Raw genomic sequence first — 19,641 nt, forward strand, 5'->3', positions numbered from 1 at the left:
ATACAGCTCATGAGGGCAACACTGGTAAGGGTTTAGCTGGGCTCGGGGAGGAGCAAGGCTTGCAGGCAAAAGGCCTTTTCTTTTTTTTAAAGGTACACTTAGGAGGAGAGATCTCTGCTCAGGCCTTTTAAGAGACATGCCATGGACCACCTCTGACCCTTTGCCACACTTGCAGGAAGGGGACTATAGGAGTTCTGGTCCAGAAACATCTGTCAGGCACCAAATGGTTATCTCCTCCTGGATTAGGACTGTAATTTGCTGGAAAGGTCATTTTGTCAACCAGCTCATGTGGACTCCGGATGTTTTCTTGCTGGGCTGGAGTGAGGCGATCCGGGTTCAGATCCCCACGCTGCCGGGCAGCTTACCCAGTGACCTTGGGCCAGTTATTGTTTCGCTGCTCAACCCACTTCATGGGATTGCCATGTGAGCCAAGTGTGGAAAGGATCGCTGACGGACAGGTGAGGCATAAATGCAAACAGTAAGAATAGCAGCACAGGTATGATATGCCTTCTTACCTGTGGTGGAAGATCAGAAGAATGTTCCTGGGGGCCTTACTCCCCAGGCTGCCCATTGGGGCATCTGGGGAAAAGGATGCTTGAATAGAGAAGATGCTGATCTTGAACCAGAGGGTTCTTCTTGTGCCTCAGCCGACTACTGGAAGCCTGACGGCTCCCTGGCTGCTCCAAGTAACTAACAGACATGCTAAAAAACATGAGCTGGTCCACATGCAGGAAGGCAAGTCCTTTGCTTGCAAAGTGATTGAGATTAGACGCACCTAAGAACTTTTTTTAAAAAAAGTCAGGCTTTTAGTACAGTGGGGTCTCGACTTACGAACGGCTCGACATATGAACATTTCGACTTACGAACCGCTCTCATAGGAATATATGGACTCGACTTGCGAACTTAGATTCAAGTTACAAACTCTTTTTTCCCCCCTTTTTTAAAAGCTAAGTCATCTTAGGTTAAAAGGAAAAAAATATCCCCCTCTAGTGGCAGAAGGCGGAATAGCAGCTTCCCATTAGTTTCTATGGACGAAAAGAGCAGATACGGATTAAATGGTTTTCAATGCATTCCTATGGGAAAGATTCGACTTACGAACTTTTCGACCTGAGAACTGCCTTCCAATACGGATTAAGTTCGTAAGTTGAGACCCCACTGTAACTAATCTGCTGTTAAGGAAAGAATTTTAGTGGGGGGGGGTTGTATCCCTTTTCTTTTTAAATGTTTTAAAATGAGTTTTATCCAGTATTTTTAAATACTTTGATAATATTTAGTATGTTTTTTAATTCTGTAATTTATTGCATTTTTAGTTTTCAGTGCTTGCTTTTTAAAACTGTAATATGGGGTAGAAATGCATATACATATATGAATATAAATTATATACATACATAAATAAAGAGGGGAAGGGCGGCATATATGCCACCTGGAGCTGACTGGGAGGAAAGTGAGATATGTTATAAAGAAATGGGATAAATAAACCAACAAACACATCCAAGTGTACAGAAAGCATTATTGCATGTTAACCCCCCCCCCCCCACACACACACGGCTGTTTACATCCTTGACATCAAAAGCTTCTGGAAATCATGCACTGCCAACTTCTGGCTGAAACTTTTCTCCTCCTCCTCCTCCTCCTCCAAAGAGGAATTCATCAAAGCTACCCCTGGGCTCACCTCCATCCCCCAGCTAGGCTAAACCTAAAAATAAAAATGCAATTTAAAAAACCCTTCTCTGTTTCCTCTCCTACATGCCTCCTGCACAGAGAGAGACCAGCCTGACTCTATTAGATTCATGTCATGCGATATAAAAGTTTATTTGGAATACAGACTCCAAGCAGGAGCAGGGACTGAATCCGGACGAGGAAGAGAAGCCGTTCAAATAGCAGGAGGAGACCTTGGCTTGGCCACTGCAAGCCAAGAGCGGCTATATTTACGGAGGGGCTGGGGCTGGGCAAAAGGCCGCTGGGGGGGGGCACTCTCAGGAAAGTAAAGAGGAAAAGGAAACCTCCTCCTCCACTCCAAGGGGCAGCGAGAAACATTCCCGGTAGTAACATTTTTATTCTTGTTCAAGTCGACCATCGTCAGTGCACAAGGACAAGCCCCTCCAAAAAGAGGGAGCCACTCTAGAAAAAGGCAGAGAATCTCTGGAAGTGACCGGGGTCCAAACACAGTCTAGTCCTTTACTTCGGGAAATTAAGAAGGAACTGAAACCACCAAGTGGTGGGTTTTTTTTTTTTTAAAAAGTCTGTACATAAAAGGCTGGTCAGAAGGCAGCCTGAAGGTAAGCAGGAAGGCCTCCTTGCCCGTGCTGGGGTGGTGGATCTGCACCCTTCATGGCCTCCGTCAGCGTTGAAATCGGTCGGAGAAGTTAGGGGACCTGGGGACGGTGAGGGGCTGGTCGCTGGCCTTGACCTCCACGCTCTGATACTTGCGGATGGGGTTGGCTTTGTGCACCTGAAAAGAGAGAGGAAGACGGGCTCCAGCCACCGAGATGAGAGGCGCTGAGTTTTCCCCACCTCCAGGAGAAAGGGATGGATACCCTAAAGATCAAGGATGCTTTAGAAGAGGGCAGCTTTCCATGCCTCGTAATACAACTGGCTTTCAAAGGTGTCAGACCTGCCACGCAAGACCCCTGAACTGGTCAGGCCAGAGGTCCAGCCTGGGGGGCCTTCACAAGCTCACCAGGCCAGCCAACTCTTGACCCAGGAGCCCTTCCCAACCTATTTCCACCCGTGCCCCTCTATGGCCACGGCAGTATGACCACCACAGTGTTCTCCGGGATCGGTTCTCAAGCCAGAGTCTAGTGCCGGCCTCACCTAGTCCACCTCCGACACCCGTTGGCCATACTCAGGAGCAACACCTGTCCCCAGGGACCTTCACTAGGCTGCCGCTGTCCTGGCTGCCTAAGGCTTTACAGCTGTGGTCCTGCTGAGTAATATCACGGCCATCACAACCACGGCCACAGAGCAGGGCGGGCATGATGGACCACACCACTAGCTTCCCACCCCTGGCCCTCCTGGGGTTTCACACTTCAGCACTCAGAGGCTCCGGGCAGGAGGATCACTGAGGGTGAGAGGCCACTGAAGACCAGAACAAAGGCTGACGAGACAACCAAAGTGGGCAGATCTGCATTCTTGGGACTGCGACTCCCAGGCTTCTGGGAACTGCAGTCCAAACACAGACTTGCAAACCTCTGGCTGGACTACGCATTCAAGTCACTGGGACTGGGATGAAGACAGACACACAGAAGGTTCAGAGAGTCAGGGCTGGGAGCCTGGTGTTGGAAAACACCTAACTGGGTAAAGGCACAGAGCACGGGCTTCTAGGGACTGCAGTCTGCTCAGTATCACATTCAGCCATTGGATTCTTAGACAGGGCAGCTTCGTATAATGGAGGGTGCCATTGCCCAATGATGCTTACTTTATTCAGGAAAGGGCCCTGGGGTTATGTGGAGTCAGCCCTCCTCCCCGTCCAGCATGGCCAGACTCCCCACTGCTTCTTGCTCCAGTTCTGGTGCTGTGTCAGCTTGAACTGGTAGATTTCCCCATTCAGGCTGCCTATTGGCACATGCAGCACCAACAGAGTCATATGAAGCCCAGCATTACCCACCAAGGGATCTTAGGAGCAAGGCTCAAGACGTATCTTGACCCGAGACAGGGGAAAGATCACAAGCACCAAAGGAAGGGAAACAAGGTGGGGCTTTATACCGGGTCCGCTCACCAGCCCCAGATGCAGCCCTTTTTAAGTGCTATAAATGCTGTTTGTAGGAACAAGCATTGGGAGAAGCAGCTCTATCCTCTGACTGTTATTTTCTAGCTGGTGCTACGTCTGAAGGGGAGAAACCCCTGGTTGTAAGCGAGCGATACATTTAGCAAGAACTTAAAAAGTTCAAAAGGTTCTTCTCTTTTACGTAGAGCTTGCATGGGAGTCGGGTTTTCTCCTCCTCAGACTCAGCGCTGAACCTGGGAGGAACGTGATGATGGATGGGGTGGGCTGAGATCAGGGTCTCTTCCCTGTAGTGATGGGTTGAATAACGCCTGGAGAGGGCGCTTATCTCCTCTGGTGTGTTCACCTATGACTCCTGGCTCTGCAAGTTCCAACCGTCCTGCAGTCAGATGCCAGAAACAGCAGCTGGAAAAGGCGCACTTCGCCAGGCCGAACCTCTGCTATTGAGCCAGCACTTGTTAAGACTACAACTGCCAGCAACCACCCGACTTTATGGACACCGGCCATGCTGGCAAGATGACTGTGGAAGCTGGAGTTCAAAAAAGCAACATTTCCAACCCCTGTGATGAGGGAGGGTCCTTTCACCACTGAATCCCACCACTCAAAGGTCGATCGACTTGCTATATTGCCCCTCAATTGATGCAAAACATTCTCAGGCAGGACATGCATCCACAGTGAGCATTGCTTCCGGCCCACTGGGCTTTTATGGTCAAGGCTGACATTCATTCCTCTACACCCAGGGCCCAAATCTGGGGCAGATTTACCAGCTCTTCTCGGAGCCTGGCCCTCTCCTCTTTCTCTCGCTGTTCCTCAATCCGCCTCGCCGCCTCTTGCAGCCTCGCCTTCTCGGCTTCAAGTTCCGCCAGCCGCTTCTCAAACTCCTGCCGTTCTCGGGCCCGCCGCTCGGTGGCCAGCTCAAAGCTTTCTGGAGCTGCGAAACCAGAAAGGTCCTCTGAGTTCAGAAACAGAGGGAGGACACAACACAGATGTGGTAAGGCAGAAAAAAAGACATATCGAGCACAGCCATATTGCCGCAGGACAGGAAAACAAATCTAGCCCCCATGTGTTTCTGTGCTAAGTTGCTTGCATTAGAATTTTATGAAGTGAATGAGGCATAGCATAGCATAGGCATCCTTCAGTCTCAAGAGACTATGGTAGCATGCTCTGAATCGAGGAGTGTCCTCTGCAGAGCATGAAGCCTGGGTAAGGTAATATGGAGGATAGGCTGTTACCCAAGCAGCAGATCCCCCCTCTCCACATTGCTGAAATGATCCAATGGAAAGGCAAGAGCCAATACAACTGGTTCCAGCAATGTCGCAGGAGTTGGCAGAATGCGAGTGAATGAGGCAGAGTTTTTTTAAAAAGAGTGCTAGAGGAGACCTGCCAAATCAGACCAAAGGTATCCAGAAGAAGTCACCAGCTACTATAGGGTGCCATGGCATAGGGCTTAGTGTGCTCCTAGGTCAGGTAAAGGTTCCCCTTGACCTTTAGTCCAGTCGTGTCCGACTCTATGGGGCGGTGCCCCGTCTCAAAGCCATAGAGCCAGCGTTTGTCCGTAGACCGTTTCCGTGGTCACATGGCCAGCGTGACTAGACACGGAATGCCGTGACCTTCCCACCGAGATGGTACCTATTTATCTACTCGCATTTTTACATGCTTTCAAACTGCTAGCCTGCTCCTAGGTACCACCAAATTACAGATGATGCGCTGAATGGCCTTGGCTCTCACTGCTGATGGCCCACAGCAAGTATAAAAAGAAAAAATTTTAAAAAATGAAAACCAATGAACGAAAGACAAACATCTTCCAAGCGAGCACAGAGTGCTGTCCTCTGAAGATGCCGGCCACATGGCAAAACATTAGGAAGAACCTTCAGAACACGGCCAAAGAGCCCGAAAAACCCACAACAACCATTAGATCCCAGCCGTGAAAGCCTTCACGAATACATCTTCCAAACCATTTAGGCCTAGTGGATTTATTCCATTGGGAACTCTCACGGATTACCACCCACCTCTTCAGACCAAACAAACAAAAAAACCCCCACAAACCCAAACAACTGTCATTCAGCCACAGATTTATGTCCATGATGTACACAGTTGTGTGGATGGGGACCAGGGATACAGAAGAAGGCAGCTCTTAACACTGGTGATAGACTGAGTGTGGATTGCACAGACCTCCTGGCAACAGGCAGAGCAATTAGCTAAACTGTCTGCAGCTCATCCACAACTTTTTCGCTATTCCTTTCGGAGTGGAGAAGCAAGGAACCGTCTCACGAAGGAGGAGTTTGTTGTGCTTCTGCCTAACTAGCCAAGGAAAGAGATCAGAATACATGAAGGTCCATGCTAAAATTCATTTTGCCTTAAAGGTGCCACCATGATGATTATCATCATTTCTAGTTTTGCTTTGCTTTGCTTCTGGGACGCATGCTGAAACAGATCAACATGGTCTCTTTGAAAACTGATGGCACACAGGTTACTCCTTCCTCCTTTGCTACTAGCGGTGAAGATTGGTTTGTGTTGGGGGTGCTGGGTAAGCAGGAGAAGGGAAACTGCTTCCCGGCTCCCTCCCAGCACGGCTCTGCACCCCAAAAACCTGCAAGAGTGTTTTGTCATGAACAGGAACGCTACAGCCTTGCAGATTAAAAACCCCCTGCACTACCGTGCTTTCAAGCTTTTTCCTGAAGAGCAGGTTATGGGAAACAGATCCAATGAGGTGCGTGTGGCTATATAATGTTCAAACTACTCTTGAGAAACAAGCACAGGTTTCTCTTCCCTTTTGGAATGGGCTTGGAAGTTTTAAAGAGCAACCATAATCCAGGCCTCTTTGGCCTCAAGAAGCCAAGGGCGGGAGTGGGTGGAGGCTGGCAACCTTTGCCAAGACGGCTGTGTTACATAACAGCACTGATGTTACCTGTCTGTCATGGGTTTGGAGGGAAAGTTCCATCCTATGGGGAGTGGAAGGCGGGACATCAGGAGGAGGGGCTGTACTGTATAAATATGTGATGCCTGTGTGGTGAAGGGAGATGCTGAGACAGACTGTGAGACACTGGGTTGGGACGAAGCAGCAGCTGGGGAAGAAGAAGCTGTTGTGGGAGTCTGGGTGTCTGACAGGGTACTACTGTGTGTCAGAGTACCAGCCTGAAAGGTTCAGGGGTCTGTTGGTTAGCCAGAACTGATGGGTTCAGGGTCTGTGCTTTAAGTTAAAGGTTCTAGGTGAACCAAACTGTATGCTTGTATGAGTGAGAATAAGCCACGTTACTTTATTTTATTCACCTGATTGTTTTATTTACCCTGTTTGTATTTAAAATAAACCTTATTCTTTTATTGTTTAAAAATCCATCCCTGGTCTGTGTGACTTATTATAGGGAATGGTTGGTGGCAGCTTAGTAACTGTGTGATAGATCCCAGTAGGTCTGGGTTTGTCACATTGATTGGTGTCCAGCGTGTGGGATACGACTGGTCCAGTTGTCCAGCGGTCCAGCAAAGCCTTGGCAGGTGTGCCCAGAGCAAGGGGGGTCTAGTCAGGGACAGTCTGAGGCGCGTAGGTAATCTTCTAGGTGTACCTCACGGGGAGGTGCGCTAGTAGAAGAACGTGCCAACTGGGGAGACTTAGATTAAGGTGCTCTGAGGCAGCCTAGTTTTGGCGGGAAAAAGCTGAGGAAAAACTGCGTAGCAACAGCGAGCTAGCTTGCCAGCTGAGAGGCCCAGCAGAGGGGGGTAGGCTCTGACTCGATACTGTTGCAAGTTTAGTGCTGAAGAACAGCAGCAATCTCTAGGGAGAGCTGGTTCTGAGGCAAAAAGGAAAAAAGTGGTCGTTTTATTTTGAGGCTTGACTTTTTAAAGCAGCCTGTTCTGAGGGGGGATTATGCCCTTGACTCGAAGCCAGATGGCAGAAATGAGTGATGTGAAAGACCCCCAGATTGACCAAGGTTCTGAGGATGAATTTGGCTCAGTGCAAGGTGACAGCACAGGAGAGCAGGACCCAGAACTCAGAAAAATACTCCTAGCCCAACAGCATGAACTGAGGGTGAGGGAAATGGAGGAAAGATTAGAGAGAGAAAGAAGAGAGGAAAGGGAGAAACAAAGGCAATTTGAATTAGAGAGAGAGAGAGAGAGAATGGAGAGGGAAGAAAGAATGGAGAGAGAGAAAATTGCTCTGGAAAAAGAAAGGATGGCGTATGAGTTAAGAAAACTGGAAATGATGAACCAGAACAATAATAATAATAGGGATTCTGAGGGAGGCCAACTGTCTAAGGCTGACCTGAAGAAATTCCCTGTGTACCACAAGGGAGATTGTCCTGAGGTGTTCTTTTCCTTAGTGGAAAGAGCGTTTGTGGACTTCTCAGTGAGGGAAACTGAGAAGATGACCATCATGCGATCTTTAATCAGTGGTAGCCTGGCTGAGGTTTATGCCGAGATGCCTGAGGAACTGATGAAAGATTTTGCAGAGTTTAAAAAACTGGTGTTTGCAAGACATGGGATAAATGCAGAGCAGCTGAGACAAAGATTCAGGTCCCTCACAAAAAAACCAGAACAGACTTTTACCCAAGTGGGGGCCCAATTGGTGAGGCTGCTTGAGAAATGGCTATCGCAGGAGGGAACAGAGACCTATGAGCAGCTTAAAGACTTGATAGCCCTGGAACAGTTCTATTCAGTCCTGCAGGGGGAATTGAAATTCCAGGTGAGGGAAAGGAAACCGAAATCTGTGGCAGCAGCCGCAGAGATCGCAGATTTTATTTCCCAAATAAGAAAGCCCTTGGGTGAGGGGAAATCTGTAGGTAAACCCAAAGAAACCTACAGCAAGTACTCTCAGGGACCAGGGAAAAGCCAGCAAGGGGGAGGGGCCCATGGTGAAGGGAAGCCCTCAGACATGAAACCAAGACCTCAGATTTTGGAGGGAAAACCAAAACAAGATGAGAGAGAATCAAAATACGCCAGAAAATGTTATTTCTGTCAGGGAAAGGGTCATCTAATCTCAGAGTGTCAGAAATTAAAGCAGCTAAAAGGAATGGTGCCTCAGAATGCTAGTGGGACCAAGCCAAAAGCTGTGTTCTGTGTCCAGAAGGAGCAAAGCTCATTGTCACAGAGGGAGCCTGTTGCCATGACTACTCAGTCTGGAACAGCTACCTCTGCTGATCAGGCTGAGGAAAATGGTCCTCTTATGGAGGTAAAGCGCTGCTTGCTGATAAAAACAGATTCTCAGTTGTTTGAGACAGCCGGGGTGGACGTAGGAATACTTGACCATCAGTATAGGGGGCTGCGGGACACTTGTTCCCAGGTAACCCTGTGCCATCCAGATATTATTCCTCGGGAGTTTATAATCCCAAATGAGAGCATAAAGGTGGCAGGGATTGAGGGGCAGATAATCTCTCTGCCAGTAGCAGAGGTACCTGTCAACTTTCAAGGCTGGAGGGGAGATTGGCGGATAGCGATTTCATCGACTCTGCCAGCAGCCGTGCTCGTGGGAAATGACCTGGCTGAACATGTGAAACGGGTGCTAGTGATTACACGCTCACAAGCCACCACAGGGACAGTTCAGGGGGGTAATGATGAGCCAGAGACGGAAGCAGGTGGGGGGAGTTCAGAAGCTGTGGTGGAAACCTTAACCACAGACAGCAGATTTGGACAGGAGCAAAAGGCAGACGCCACTCTCCAAAAGTGTTTTGAACAGGTGACTGACGCCCAGCTAACACCTGAAACCCCAGTGAGATTTCTGGAGAAAAAGGGGATTTTATATAGAGAAACCCTGAGGAATATCTCAAAAGGGGGAGATGGGATCAGAAGTCAGCTGGTGGTACCTGAAAAGTATCGCCCTATGATCTTACAAAGGGGTCACTCTGACATGTTTGCTGCACACTTAGGAGTGAACAAGACACAGCAGAGAATCACACAGAATTTCTACTGGCCTGACATAGGGAAGCAGATCAGGGAGTTCTGTAAACAATGTGATGTGTGTCAAAGGCAGGGGAATAACCGCGACAGGACCAAAGCAAAGTTGTGCCCTTTGCCTGTGATTGACACTCCGTTCAAATGCATAGGGGTGGATATAGTGGGACCTTTGCCCAAGGCCACAAAGAGGGGGAACAGGTTCATCCTAACAATTGTGGACCATGCCACAAGGTATCCTGAAGCCATACCCTTGACTAACATTGAGACTAACACAGTGGCCGATGCTTTGGTGGGGTATATGTCCAGGATGGGATTTGCCTCAGAGATAATCACAGATTTGGGAGCATCGTTCACATCAAAGCTCATGAAACGCTTATGGCAGATCTGTGGAATTAAGCACAAGGAAACCACTGCCTATCATCCTGAAAGTAATGGGTTAACTGAGAAGTTCAATGGGACTCTAATGCGCATGATTAGGGCTTACTTGGCAGAGAATCCAAACAATTGGGACCAGAAGCTGCAATCCCTTTTGTTTGCTTATCGATCAGTGCCACAAGCCAGTACCGGGTTTAGTCCATTTGAACTTCTATTTGGGAGACGGGTGAAAGGGCCCCTTGATTTGATCAAACAAAATTGGGAGCAGATCACCCAGGATGACCCACAAGACGTTGTGACTTACATAGACACCTTGATGAATGACCTAAGGAGAAATCTAGAGCTGGCAGCAGAAAACCTGCAAGCTCAGAAGGTCAGACAGAAAACATGGTATGACCACAAAGCTAGAGAGAGGCACTTTGACCCAGGGGAGGAAGTGCTTTGGCTTAGGCCCTGCAGAGAGAATAAACTGCAGCTCAAATGGGCAGGACCATATAGGGTCATTTCCAAGATGTCAGACCTGAACTACCTAATAGAGCAGGAGGAGAACCAAGCAAGGAGGGTGGTTCATGTGAATGCCCTAAAACCCTACTACAGAGGGGAACAGAGGGTTTTATTCGCGATAAAAGCAGCTGAGAGTGAGGAAGCGGAATTACCCTTCTGGGAGGGTAGAGGGGAAGTAAAATACAACCCAGAGGAGGTAAAGATCAGTCCTGCACTCACCCAAGACCAGCAGCAAGAACTAAAAATGCTGCTTAATAAATATCAACAGGTGTTTTCCAACAAGCCGGGGATAGTGAAGGGAGTGATGCATCGGATCCACACAGGGGATGCACCCCCGCAGGCAGTATCCCCATACCGAGTAACGGGACCCTATAGGGACAAGGTGCGGAAGGAGTTGGACGAAATGCTGAGGGAGAACATAATCGTCCCCTCTTCTAGCCCTTGGTCCTCTCCGATAGTCCTTGTGGACAAGCCTGATGGGAGCATTAGGTTTTGTGTTGACTACAGGAAATTAAACCGTGTAACCACTCCTGATGCCTACCCAATGCCCAGGCTAGACAACCTGATTGAAACCATAGGGGGTTGTCGGTTCATCTCATCATTGGACCTGGTAAAGGGATATTGGCAATTAAGAATTGATCCCAGGGATCAAGAAAAAACTGCCTTTTGCAGCCCTTTTGGTCTCTATGAGTTTCGAGTCCTGAGCTTTGGTCTCAGAAATGCACCAGCCACATTCCAAAGGCTGATGGACCAGACCTTGGTAGGGCTCAGTGACTTTACAGTGGCCTACATTGACGACATAGGGATCTTCAGTAATACCTGGGAAGATCACCTGATACACCTGGAGTTAGTGCTGCAGAGGTTAAGTGCAGCAGGGCTAACAGTAAAGGCCAGCAAGTGTCAGCTGGGTAGCCCAGAAATAAAATACTTGGGTCACATGGTAGGGGGAGGAATGATAAAACCCCTGGAGGCCAAAATAGAAGCTGTTCGTGATTGGCCTAGACCCAACACCAAGAAAAAAGTCAAATCATTTCTTGGGTTGGTGGGCTACTACAGAAAGTTCATCCCGAGGTTTAGCGAGATTGCGGCTCCGCTGACCGATCTGACGAGGAAGAAGGCTGATGACCGCATCCCGTGGACCAGCGACTGTGAGGCGGCGTTCCAGAGGTTGAAGGAGGCGTTAATCAACTATCCTGTCCTGCGTGCTCCAGACTTCGACCGGGAGTTCATCATCTACACCGATGCGTCTAACAGCGGGGTAGGAGCAGTTCTGTGCCAAGAGGATGAGAATGGTGACCAGCATCCAGTGTCCTACCTGAGTAGGAAACTTCAAAAAGGTGAGAGACATTTGGCAACCGTGGAGAAGGAGTGTTTGGCCATAGTCTACGCGATCCAGAAGGCCAAGCCTTACATCTGGGGAAGACATTTTGTTCTGTGTACTGACCATTCACCATTGCAATGGTTAAAGACAATGAAAACCCACAATAGCAAACTTATGAGGTGGGCTTTGAACTTACAGGACTATGACTTTGAAGTGAAGGTGGTCAGAGGGTCAGTGAACTGTGTTGCTGACGCCTTATCAAGAAGACCTGAAGACTGAAGACGGCGAAAGAACATGGACTATATGTATATAATGAAAACAAAAAGTTAAAATGTACCTGGTTTTAAATTGGTTTGTATTAATAAAGGTAAATTGATGTAATGTATATGGTAAATGTTTAAATGCCTATTTGAAATGTTTAACTTAGAATGTAAGTAAGTATAATATGGTAGGTATAATTGGTGTTGTGTGTTTTATACAGGTTGTTTTTTGGTGAAAAGCACCTTAGCTTTCCCCCTACAAAACAACTTATAAAGAGGGGAGGTGTTACATAACAGCACTGATGTTACCTGTCTGTCATGGGTTTGGAGGGAAAGTTCCATCCTATGGGGAGTGGAAGGCGGGACATCAGGAGGAGGGGCTGTACTGTATAAATATGTGATGCCTGTGTGGTGAAGGGAGATGCTGAGACAGACTGTGAGACACTGGGTTGGGACGAAGCAGCAGCTGGGGAAGAAGAAGCTGTTGTGGGAGTCTGGGTGTCTGACAGGGTACTACTGTGTGTCAGAGTACCAGCCTGAAAGGTTCAGGGGTCTGTTGGTTAGCCAGAACTGATGGGTTCAGGGTCTGTGCTTTAAGTTAAAGGTTCTAGGTGAACCAAACTGTATGCTTGTGTGTGTGAGAATAAGCCACGTTACTTTATTTTATTCACCTGATTGTTTTATTTACCCTGTTTGTATTTAAAATAAACCTTATTCTTTTATTGTTTAAAAATCCATCCCTGGTCTGTGTGACTTATTATAGGGAATGGTTGGTGGCAGCTTAGTAACTGTGTGATAGATCCCAGTAGGCTTGGAAGTTTTAAAGAGCAACCATAATCCAGGCCTCTTTGGCCTCAAGAAGCCAAGGGCGGGAGTGGGTGGAGGCTGGCAACCTTTGCCAAGACGGCTGTTCTTCCCTGCCTGCTCCTTACGCCTGCCCTAACTTAGCACTCCATCAATCAAAGGCAGCTGACACGAGAGCAGGCGAGGGCAGCTCTCCCAGCAACAGAGACCCCTGGGCCGAGATGCCGGCTGTCATGAGGAGGGTTCAAGGAGGTATTCCAAAGCAGGGCACTGTAGGGCACACACAGGCTCGGGGCGGGCAGGAAACCCCACCTGAGATAGGTTTGCTGTCTTTCTTTGGCACAAAGGGCTCCTGATGCAGCACAGTGCTTGGCTGGGCCTTGAACAAGGTCGCTTCCTTCTGCCGCTTCATCTCTTCCTTGAGCTGCACAGGAAATCGAGAGGAGAGCCGGATGGGTTAGGATACAAGCACACTCCACAGAGAGGCACCCTCGTTCGTTAGGGCAACCATGGCCGACCGTTCAACAGCCAAGAACAGGATGACAGGAAATTCAGCGCTCGATTGGATGTTGGGGGGTTTAAGTTAAAAGGGCACCCTTTCAGACCCAAGTGCAAATTGACACCGTTGAGATTTTGCACGGCCCAGCCCAATACAAATGCACTCCTGCTCCACCAGAACTCAAGGGCTAGCGATGCATATACAAACGCCAAAGCATGCCTTAAAACGGCAATATTTTCCACACAGATCATCTGCCCCTACCCACGGCGGTGTTTCTCTTTCGAGGGGGAAAGGACAGATCCCCCACAGCAGGGGAACAGCTTTGTTCGAGTGGGGAGTGTGGCATGATCAGCCCTCCAAGCTTCAGGCCTGTGTGTTGGACCACAAACATCCCCTACCCAGGAAAGGGGAAAGCAGGATTCCTTTCCGGGCTCCTAGAGCTGGCTCCTGCAACAAGCCTCCTCCAGAGCGCCGTCATCTTCTTACCTGGTGCTGCCACATTTCATGCTTCATAGCTCCTCGGGTGTCAATGGCCAGCTGGAAGGGCTCTGGCTTGGTGGGACTCTTCACCTTCTTCTCTGGCAAGCTGACGTGCTCAAACTGAGGCAAGGGGTTGGCTTTGAACTTGGGCACCTTCCAAGAAAACCAAGAGACAGGGGCGGGGCTTAGCAGGGAAGCTGGCACCAACGTCCCGTTCCTGGGCAAGGGGCTTGAGCGAGGGGGGCTCAGCTATCTCCCACAGTGAGCTGCAGAGGACAGGGGAGGCCTTGGAGTGGCAAAAGAGGTGGCCTTCCAATGATGTTCCCTTTGCCTCACCTACCTCTTCTTTCTGAAGTTCTTCGATTTTCTTCTCTTTCTGGAGCTGCCTCTCTTTGTCCCGAGAGTCAAAGGAAAAAGGGCATAACTCCACCTGCCTTGGCTCCGCAGCTTTAGGCTTAAAGGGGACCCCGAAGTGTGGCATTGGCCTGGCTTTGATCACAGGGGCCGCTTCTTCCTCCTGCAGGAGACAACGCTGGGCATGAGAAAGAAAAGCGGAGGAGACCACGGGAGACAGCCTCACCTGCAGCTTTCTCTCGCCTCCCCCTGCCTACAGAAAAAAAAACCACCTTTTATTTTAAGGAGATTTAGAGAAGGGTGAACATTGTGAAGGCAACTGTGACAAACCGAGGAATTCTGGGCACGGGTTCAGATAGGGACTCTGGAAAATGACACTGCCACCGGGATATCTGCAGCCAACGAGAGCTTGTGGGCAGGACAGAACCTCACTGTGCAAAATGGAAGAAAAACCAGTTGCTTACCTGCTCTTTTTAAAGTCATCATCTGTGTGCATTCACGCATATGAGTCTGAGGTACATAGAAGCGCCGGTTGGAAGCTTCTAGGTAAGAGCTTAGATGACAGCCTTTCCTATTCTGTTTACAGCACATGCATTAACAGGCCATGCCCCAATTAAATCTTTCTCTCTCTCTCATTCTCTCTCTGTGCACAATGGCAGGTCATATGAATGCACAGATGACCGCTCAAAGTATAAACATTACTGGTAAGCAACCTCCTCTTCTTAATCATGGTCTCTGTGCATCACATATATGGGTAAAGTCTGTCTATGAAAAGGCTCAGGATGGCAGGTAGATAGGTGCCTACCTTCGCCAGACATGGCAGAGAGGACTGTTCTCCTAAAAGAAGTGACCATGGAGATCTGGAATCAAGGCAACAGCACCGGCGGAAGGCTGCCAGCTGTGACCAAGCTGGCGTTTGACACCTTACAGTTTTGATTTCTTTCAGAAAGGCAGTGGGAGGAGCTTGCTTAAAGTGTTATAATAGTGCCAATTAAAGCCTTCAAGCAGGCTGATCTGATCTAACTGTAGCTGTGGGATCTTTCCAGCTTCTTTGAAGGAAAAGTGAACCACTTACTGTTCTCAAGCAAGAAAGCAACAAGGTTAACTAATCCCCCCCCCCCGAGTAGCAACCAGTCTCTTCCTAGACAGAAGAGTGGGTTGGCAGACTTCATCTTAAGGCATACACTTGATGGTGGGCCATAGAAGAGAATTTCTCTCCTGTGGATCAGGCAACAGGGACTGAACTAGGGCTGGATGTGTCAAGAGCCAATTACAAACCAACACCCCAGACTTTATAGAGTATCTTCAGCCAAAGAAACAATTTGTGGTGTCTAAATCTCTCAAGAGGTATCCAACTAAGTGTAGCCACTGTTGCAGGCCAGGCCGAACAGCCCTGCAGGAAGTTCCAAAACAGGTCTCTCTGTGAATGCTGGCCTGTATGTGTGATGCACCCTGGCTTGCAACGTTTCTTGGTCACAAGGGTTCATTTGGCATCACTCTTGCGCCACCACAGATTGGTTGGCCCTTACTGGTTACCCAGCATCACGGAAGCCAGCTGTCACACCACCCCAGAGATTAAGAAGAAGCCATCAATCACCTTCTCTTTTTCCTCTTCTCTCACCAGGGCGTGGGCTCTGTTCTTCAGGGCGAAGGCTGGGGACTTTGGAACGGTGATAGGAAGCAGCTTTTTCTCTGGAACGCCCTGCAGGGGGGCAAAGGAAGATGCTGGTGACCAGGCTTTCCAGAGACAGGGGCTTTTTGAGAAGACCAGAAATGTGCACTTCTATTAGAAAACAAATGAAAACTTCTCTGCTGGAGATCAGAAGGGCTTGGTCTCCAGAACTGTCCCTTGACCAACATTTCCTCTTCCTCCCCCACTCTATCTGAACCTAAAGAAACCTCTGTTGACATTACAGAAACATTTTTAAAATTGTTTACATTTCCAAAAGATCCTTCTTTGCTGTGTGGTCATACGGTAGGACCCCCTTATCAACAGGATCAGTATCCACCGATTCAATTATCCAGTTTAAAAATATTAAAAGAAATACAGAGATCTGATGGGGCACTGCAGTCGCAGGTCATTTGGCAGGAGCATTTGGCCCGAACTTTTACAAAATCATCAGACATATGTGCAAGGATTACCACAACATCCTCCAGGATTTTGGTTGGACACGGCCTCGAACGGAACTCAAAGTGCTCCTCCTCCAGCGGCTTCTTGTTCTCGCGCTCTTGAATGCGCTTCTCTATTTCCAAGTTGAAGCCAATGGGCTTAGTGAGCTCTTTCGCATGAGGCTTCTTGGGAAGGATGGGCGCACCCTCCAAGATCCGTGGGTTGAGCTCTTGAGCTTTGAACTTGTACCTGTCGAAGGATGGGAGCAGAGCATGGGTTGCTAACGCAAAGCTGGTATGGTTTCTCTACGGCTCTCAGACTCTTAATCCAATGACTCCCACTTGTAGTTACTTCACAAAGCGTTCTCAGTCAAAAAGGTCTCAGCCCTTGTACGCTGAGCCGTAACACAGAGCACTGAGCCAGTGCTACAACACACACTGCAATTCCACATAAGCCTAGATAGAATATGGCATCCTGTGCGGAAGTAGTGATGCAACACTGAAGGTGCCACCTGTTTAGCGGGCAAGAGCAGAGAGCAGCTATCCATTCCTCCAGTTCAGAAGAGAGAGCAACCAGCTTTATCATCCCCCACGGATGTAAGCATTCCACGCGGTCTTCTTTTGAGCCAGACTACTGAGCCATCTAGCACAATGTGGGGATCCTTGGCTCACAGCAGCTCTCCCAGGGCTTTCTGGCCCTGTTACCCAGAAAACCCTTAACGTCTAGGCAACACCACCCTCTCTTTCGTAAGCATATACCCAAATCTGTTTCCCATGGATTGGGACCCTTTCCGTTTTCCCATCAACTAGATAAAAGAAAGGGACTTCCAGACGGAGCCCAGCTTTGGCTTTCTACTTGATGGAAAATGGGCAAGTCGGCTTCCCAGGGACCGCCATCCTCCCATTCATTCCTAAGTCTGCAACAATAATGTGGGGGTGGAGGGGTTCTGGTCTGCAGGAAGAAAAGCGTTTTTTAAACATGTCCTCTGAGGACCTAGTCTCGCGTTTGTCTCCTTACGGTATGAAAGGACAAGGAGTTGCGCAAGGAAATCTTTTTCTAGGGCTCTTGAGGCCGGTTGCCTCATCTGTGAGAAGGCTTGTCAGCAAACTGCAAAAACTGTCCACAACTCCGGGACCTGCTGGCCTTGTGGCAGGGATTTTTAAAAACAACAAGCAGCAGATGGATGGTTTACGTGTTTTTGATTAACCCGCCACTCCTTTTGTGTTTGTTGTGTGTGCGTATGTGCCTTGTTTCACAAAGGAGAAGACAGGGGTTTCCCGGACATTTCAGAACCCTCAGGAACAAAACACCATACTGCTTGTCTTGCTCTCGTATTAGAAACCTCTTGCAGACGCTAACAAATTCTCAATGGCAAAATTGTTTAGAATTAGCAGTTTTGTGAATATCCTCCCTTGAGGTTCTTTCTCCACTATCCTGTTCTTCCTCATCTTGAAAATTTCACACTTGGAACAGAAGCACAACATTGAAGGGACCATGCCCATAAATACCCACAAACACACACTCATCCCACTGCCATGGGATCCGGAGTCTGTCCAACCTCGACTGTAGCTCTGCCTACCTGGCCTTTCTTGCAAGACTTACTGTTGCAGTTTGGCAATTTCCTCGGCTTCCAGCTCAGCCGTACTCTTGCAAGTTACTGGCCTGGAGCGGCTCTTGGTTTCAAGCCGGGGAGTTTTGGGGTTGGTCAACCTGGCCTTCAATGGTCTGTTCTGAGCAAGACCTACAAAAAGAGACCGGAGATCGTGAAGGTCAGTAACTCACACCAGAGTGCACGACCCTTGATCTTAAGGAAAGGGGGGGGGGAAGGTACCCTTAGTGAACTCTTATGGAGGCAAAAATCCTAGCAGCTAAAAAGTACTGAGCACAGCACACAGCTGAGTAAGAGGGCAACCCTAAGATAGTCTTCCTCACTAGCCATCATTTCTGTCCATTTACCAGGAACTTTGAAGTTTGTGCAATAACTCTGTCCTGTCTAAAAAGTATAGGGTACATGGAAGGACATGATTCTTATTTATGCAAATTAATATGATTTTCTCCAATATAAGCAACTGGATTTATAGTGAATAGTTTTATTTAAAAAACAAGGAAATTTCTCTATAGGTAATTAGTCTGGGTATCATGTTCCCCAAACATTAAAATCAATGCCTTTGAAAATAAAAAGAAGATTCTAAAATTAAAACTTGATTTTGTTTTTAAATATTTTTTATTTTATAAAAAGCCCTGTGTGACAATAGTTTTAGCTTACAATGTGGTGCAGCTTGAAGATCTCATTATAGAACAGGAATTATAAATTATATTTTACATTATGAAATAATGGTCAGAAGCCAACTTAATACTTATGCCAGCATTTTAAGTGCAACAACATTAACTTGAACTAACAAAGAGCCACTAACAAATGAGGTGCTGACTGAATTCCTACTTGTACGCTAACCGTATGACTTGGCATGCAATTAGGAATTCAATTGAGGACTCGTTGATTAATTTGTCACTGAGTTATGCCATTGCACTTTATAATATCAGCATAAATATTCAATTTTGAATATGCAATATGAAAAAAAATATGTTAAGGTCCTATGAAAAAACAGGGCATCTTTCATGAGAAAGAGTCACACTATTAGGTCAGCACCCCTCGGTCTAATCTGGGCTGGAGGGAGATATGTGAACAAACCTTGACAGACAACAATACCCAGAGTGCAAGATTCCTGTGATCTTGCTCTAGTGAACCCATTGGCCTCTTTACCTTCATCTTCCTTCCTGCTCCTCAAGTGGTAGCGTGGGGGAGTACGCTTCTGGAAGTTCTCCACCTGCTGAGCCAGCGATATGTACTCAGAAGCCGCTTCGTCCAGCTTCCTTTTGTTGCCCTGGGAGAGGTTGAAAGGCTTCGGGATGGTCGGCCCTTTTGCCACTCGGGCCTGTAAAGAGACACAGAGAGTTGTTGATGGATTAAGAGAGAGTGGGTTAAGAGCAGGCTGTTCTGCTAACAAAAGTGCTGCTCTCATGCAACCGAGGCCCCGATTGCTCCGCATAGCGAAGAAATCGCTTTGCGACGCTGTTTTTGCGATCGCAAAAGTGATCGATTTGCGATGGCCCCTATGGGGAAAATTTGCTTTGCTATGATCGCGGGGAAGCAATCCTCGCAAAGCCCCCATTTTCAGCCAGCTGATCGGCGGGGCTTTGCGATGATCGCTTCCCCGCAATCATTGCAAAGCCCCCATTTTCGCACAGTTAATCGGCAGTTCCAAAATGGCCGCCCGCTGTTTTGCCTTGCTTTAGAGGCACCGAAAATGGCCGCCGCAATGGAGG

General features: G+C 48.2%; 1 protein-coding gene across 4 annotated transcripts in view; it reads right to left on the reverse strand.

Annotated features, from left to right (window-relative positions):
• Positions 1-1,787: 1,787 nt before the first annotated feature.
• Positions 1,788-19,641, reverse strand: part of TPX2 (TPX2 microtubule nucleation factor) — a 46,102-nt gene continuing 28,248 nt past the window's right edge. For 3 of the 4 annotated variants that reach the window (XM_020807861.3, XM_020807862.3, XM_020807864.3), the window contains 9 exons: positions 19,079-19,250; positions 17,920-18,058; positions 16,350-16,566; positions 15,805-15,909; positions 14,194-14,370; positions 13,860-14,006; positions 13,187-13,298; positions 4,489-4,676; positions 1,788-2,452 (listed from right to left, as the gene is read on the reverse strand). In XM_020807861.3, the coding sequence (XP_020663520.3) occupies positions 2,342-2,452; positions 4,489-4,676; positions 13,187-13,298; positions 13,860-14,006; positions 14,194-14,370; positions 15,805-15,909; positions 16,350-16,566; positions 17,920-18,058; positions 19,079-19,250 (1,368 nt within the window). In that variant the 3' untranslated portion in view covers positions 1,788-2,341. The remainder of the gene's footprint in view (positions 2,453-4,488; positions 4,677-13,186; positions 13,299-13,859; positions 14,007-14,193; positions 14,371-15,804; positions 15,910-16,349; positions 16,567-17,919; positions 18,059-19,078; positions 19,251-19,641) is intronic. The other variant, XM_020807863.3, reaches the window with a different exon arrangement.

Source organism: Pogona vitticeps, chromosome 4 (assembly GCF_051106095.1).
Source record: "Pogona vitticeps strain Pit_001003342236 chromosome 4, PviZW2.1, whole genome shotgun sequence".
Taxonomy (NCBI): Eukaryota; Metazoa; Chordata; class Lepidosauria; order Squamata; family Agamidae; genus Pogona; species Pogona vitticeps.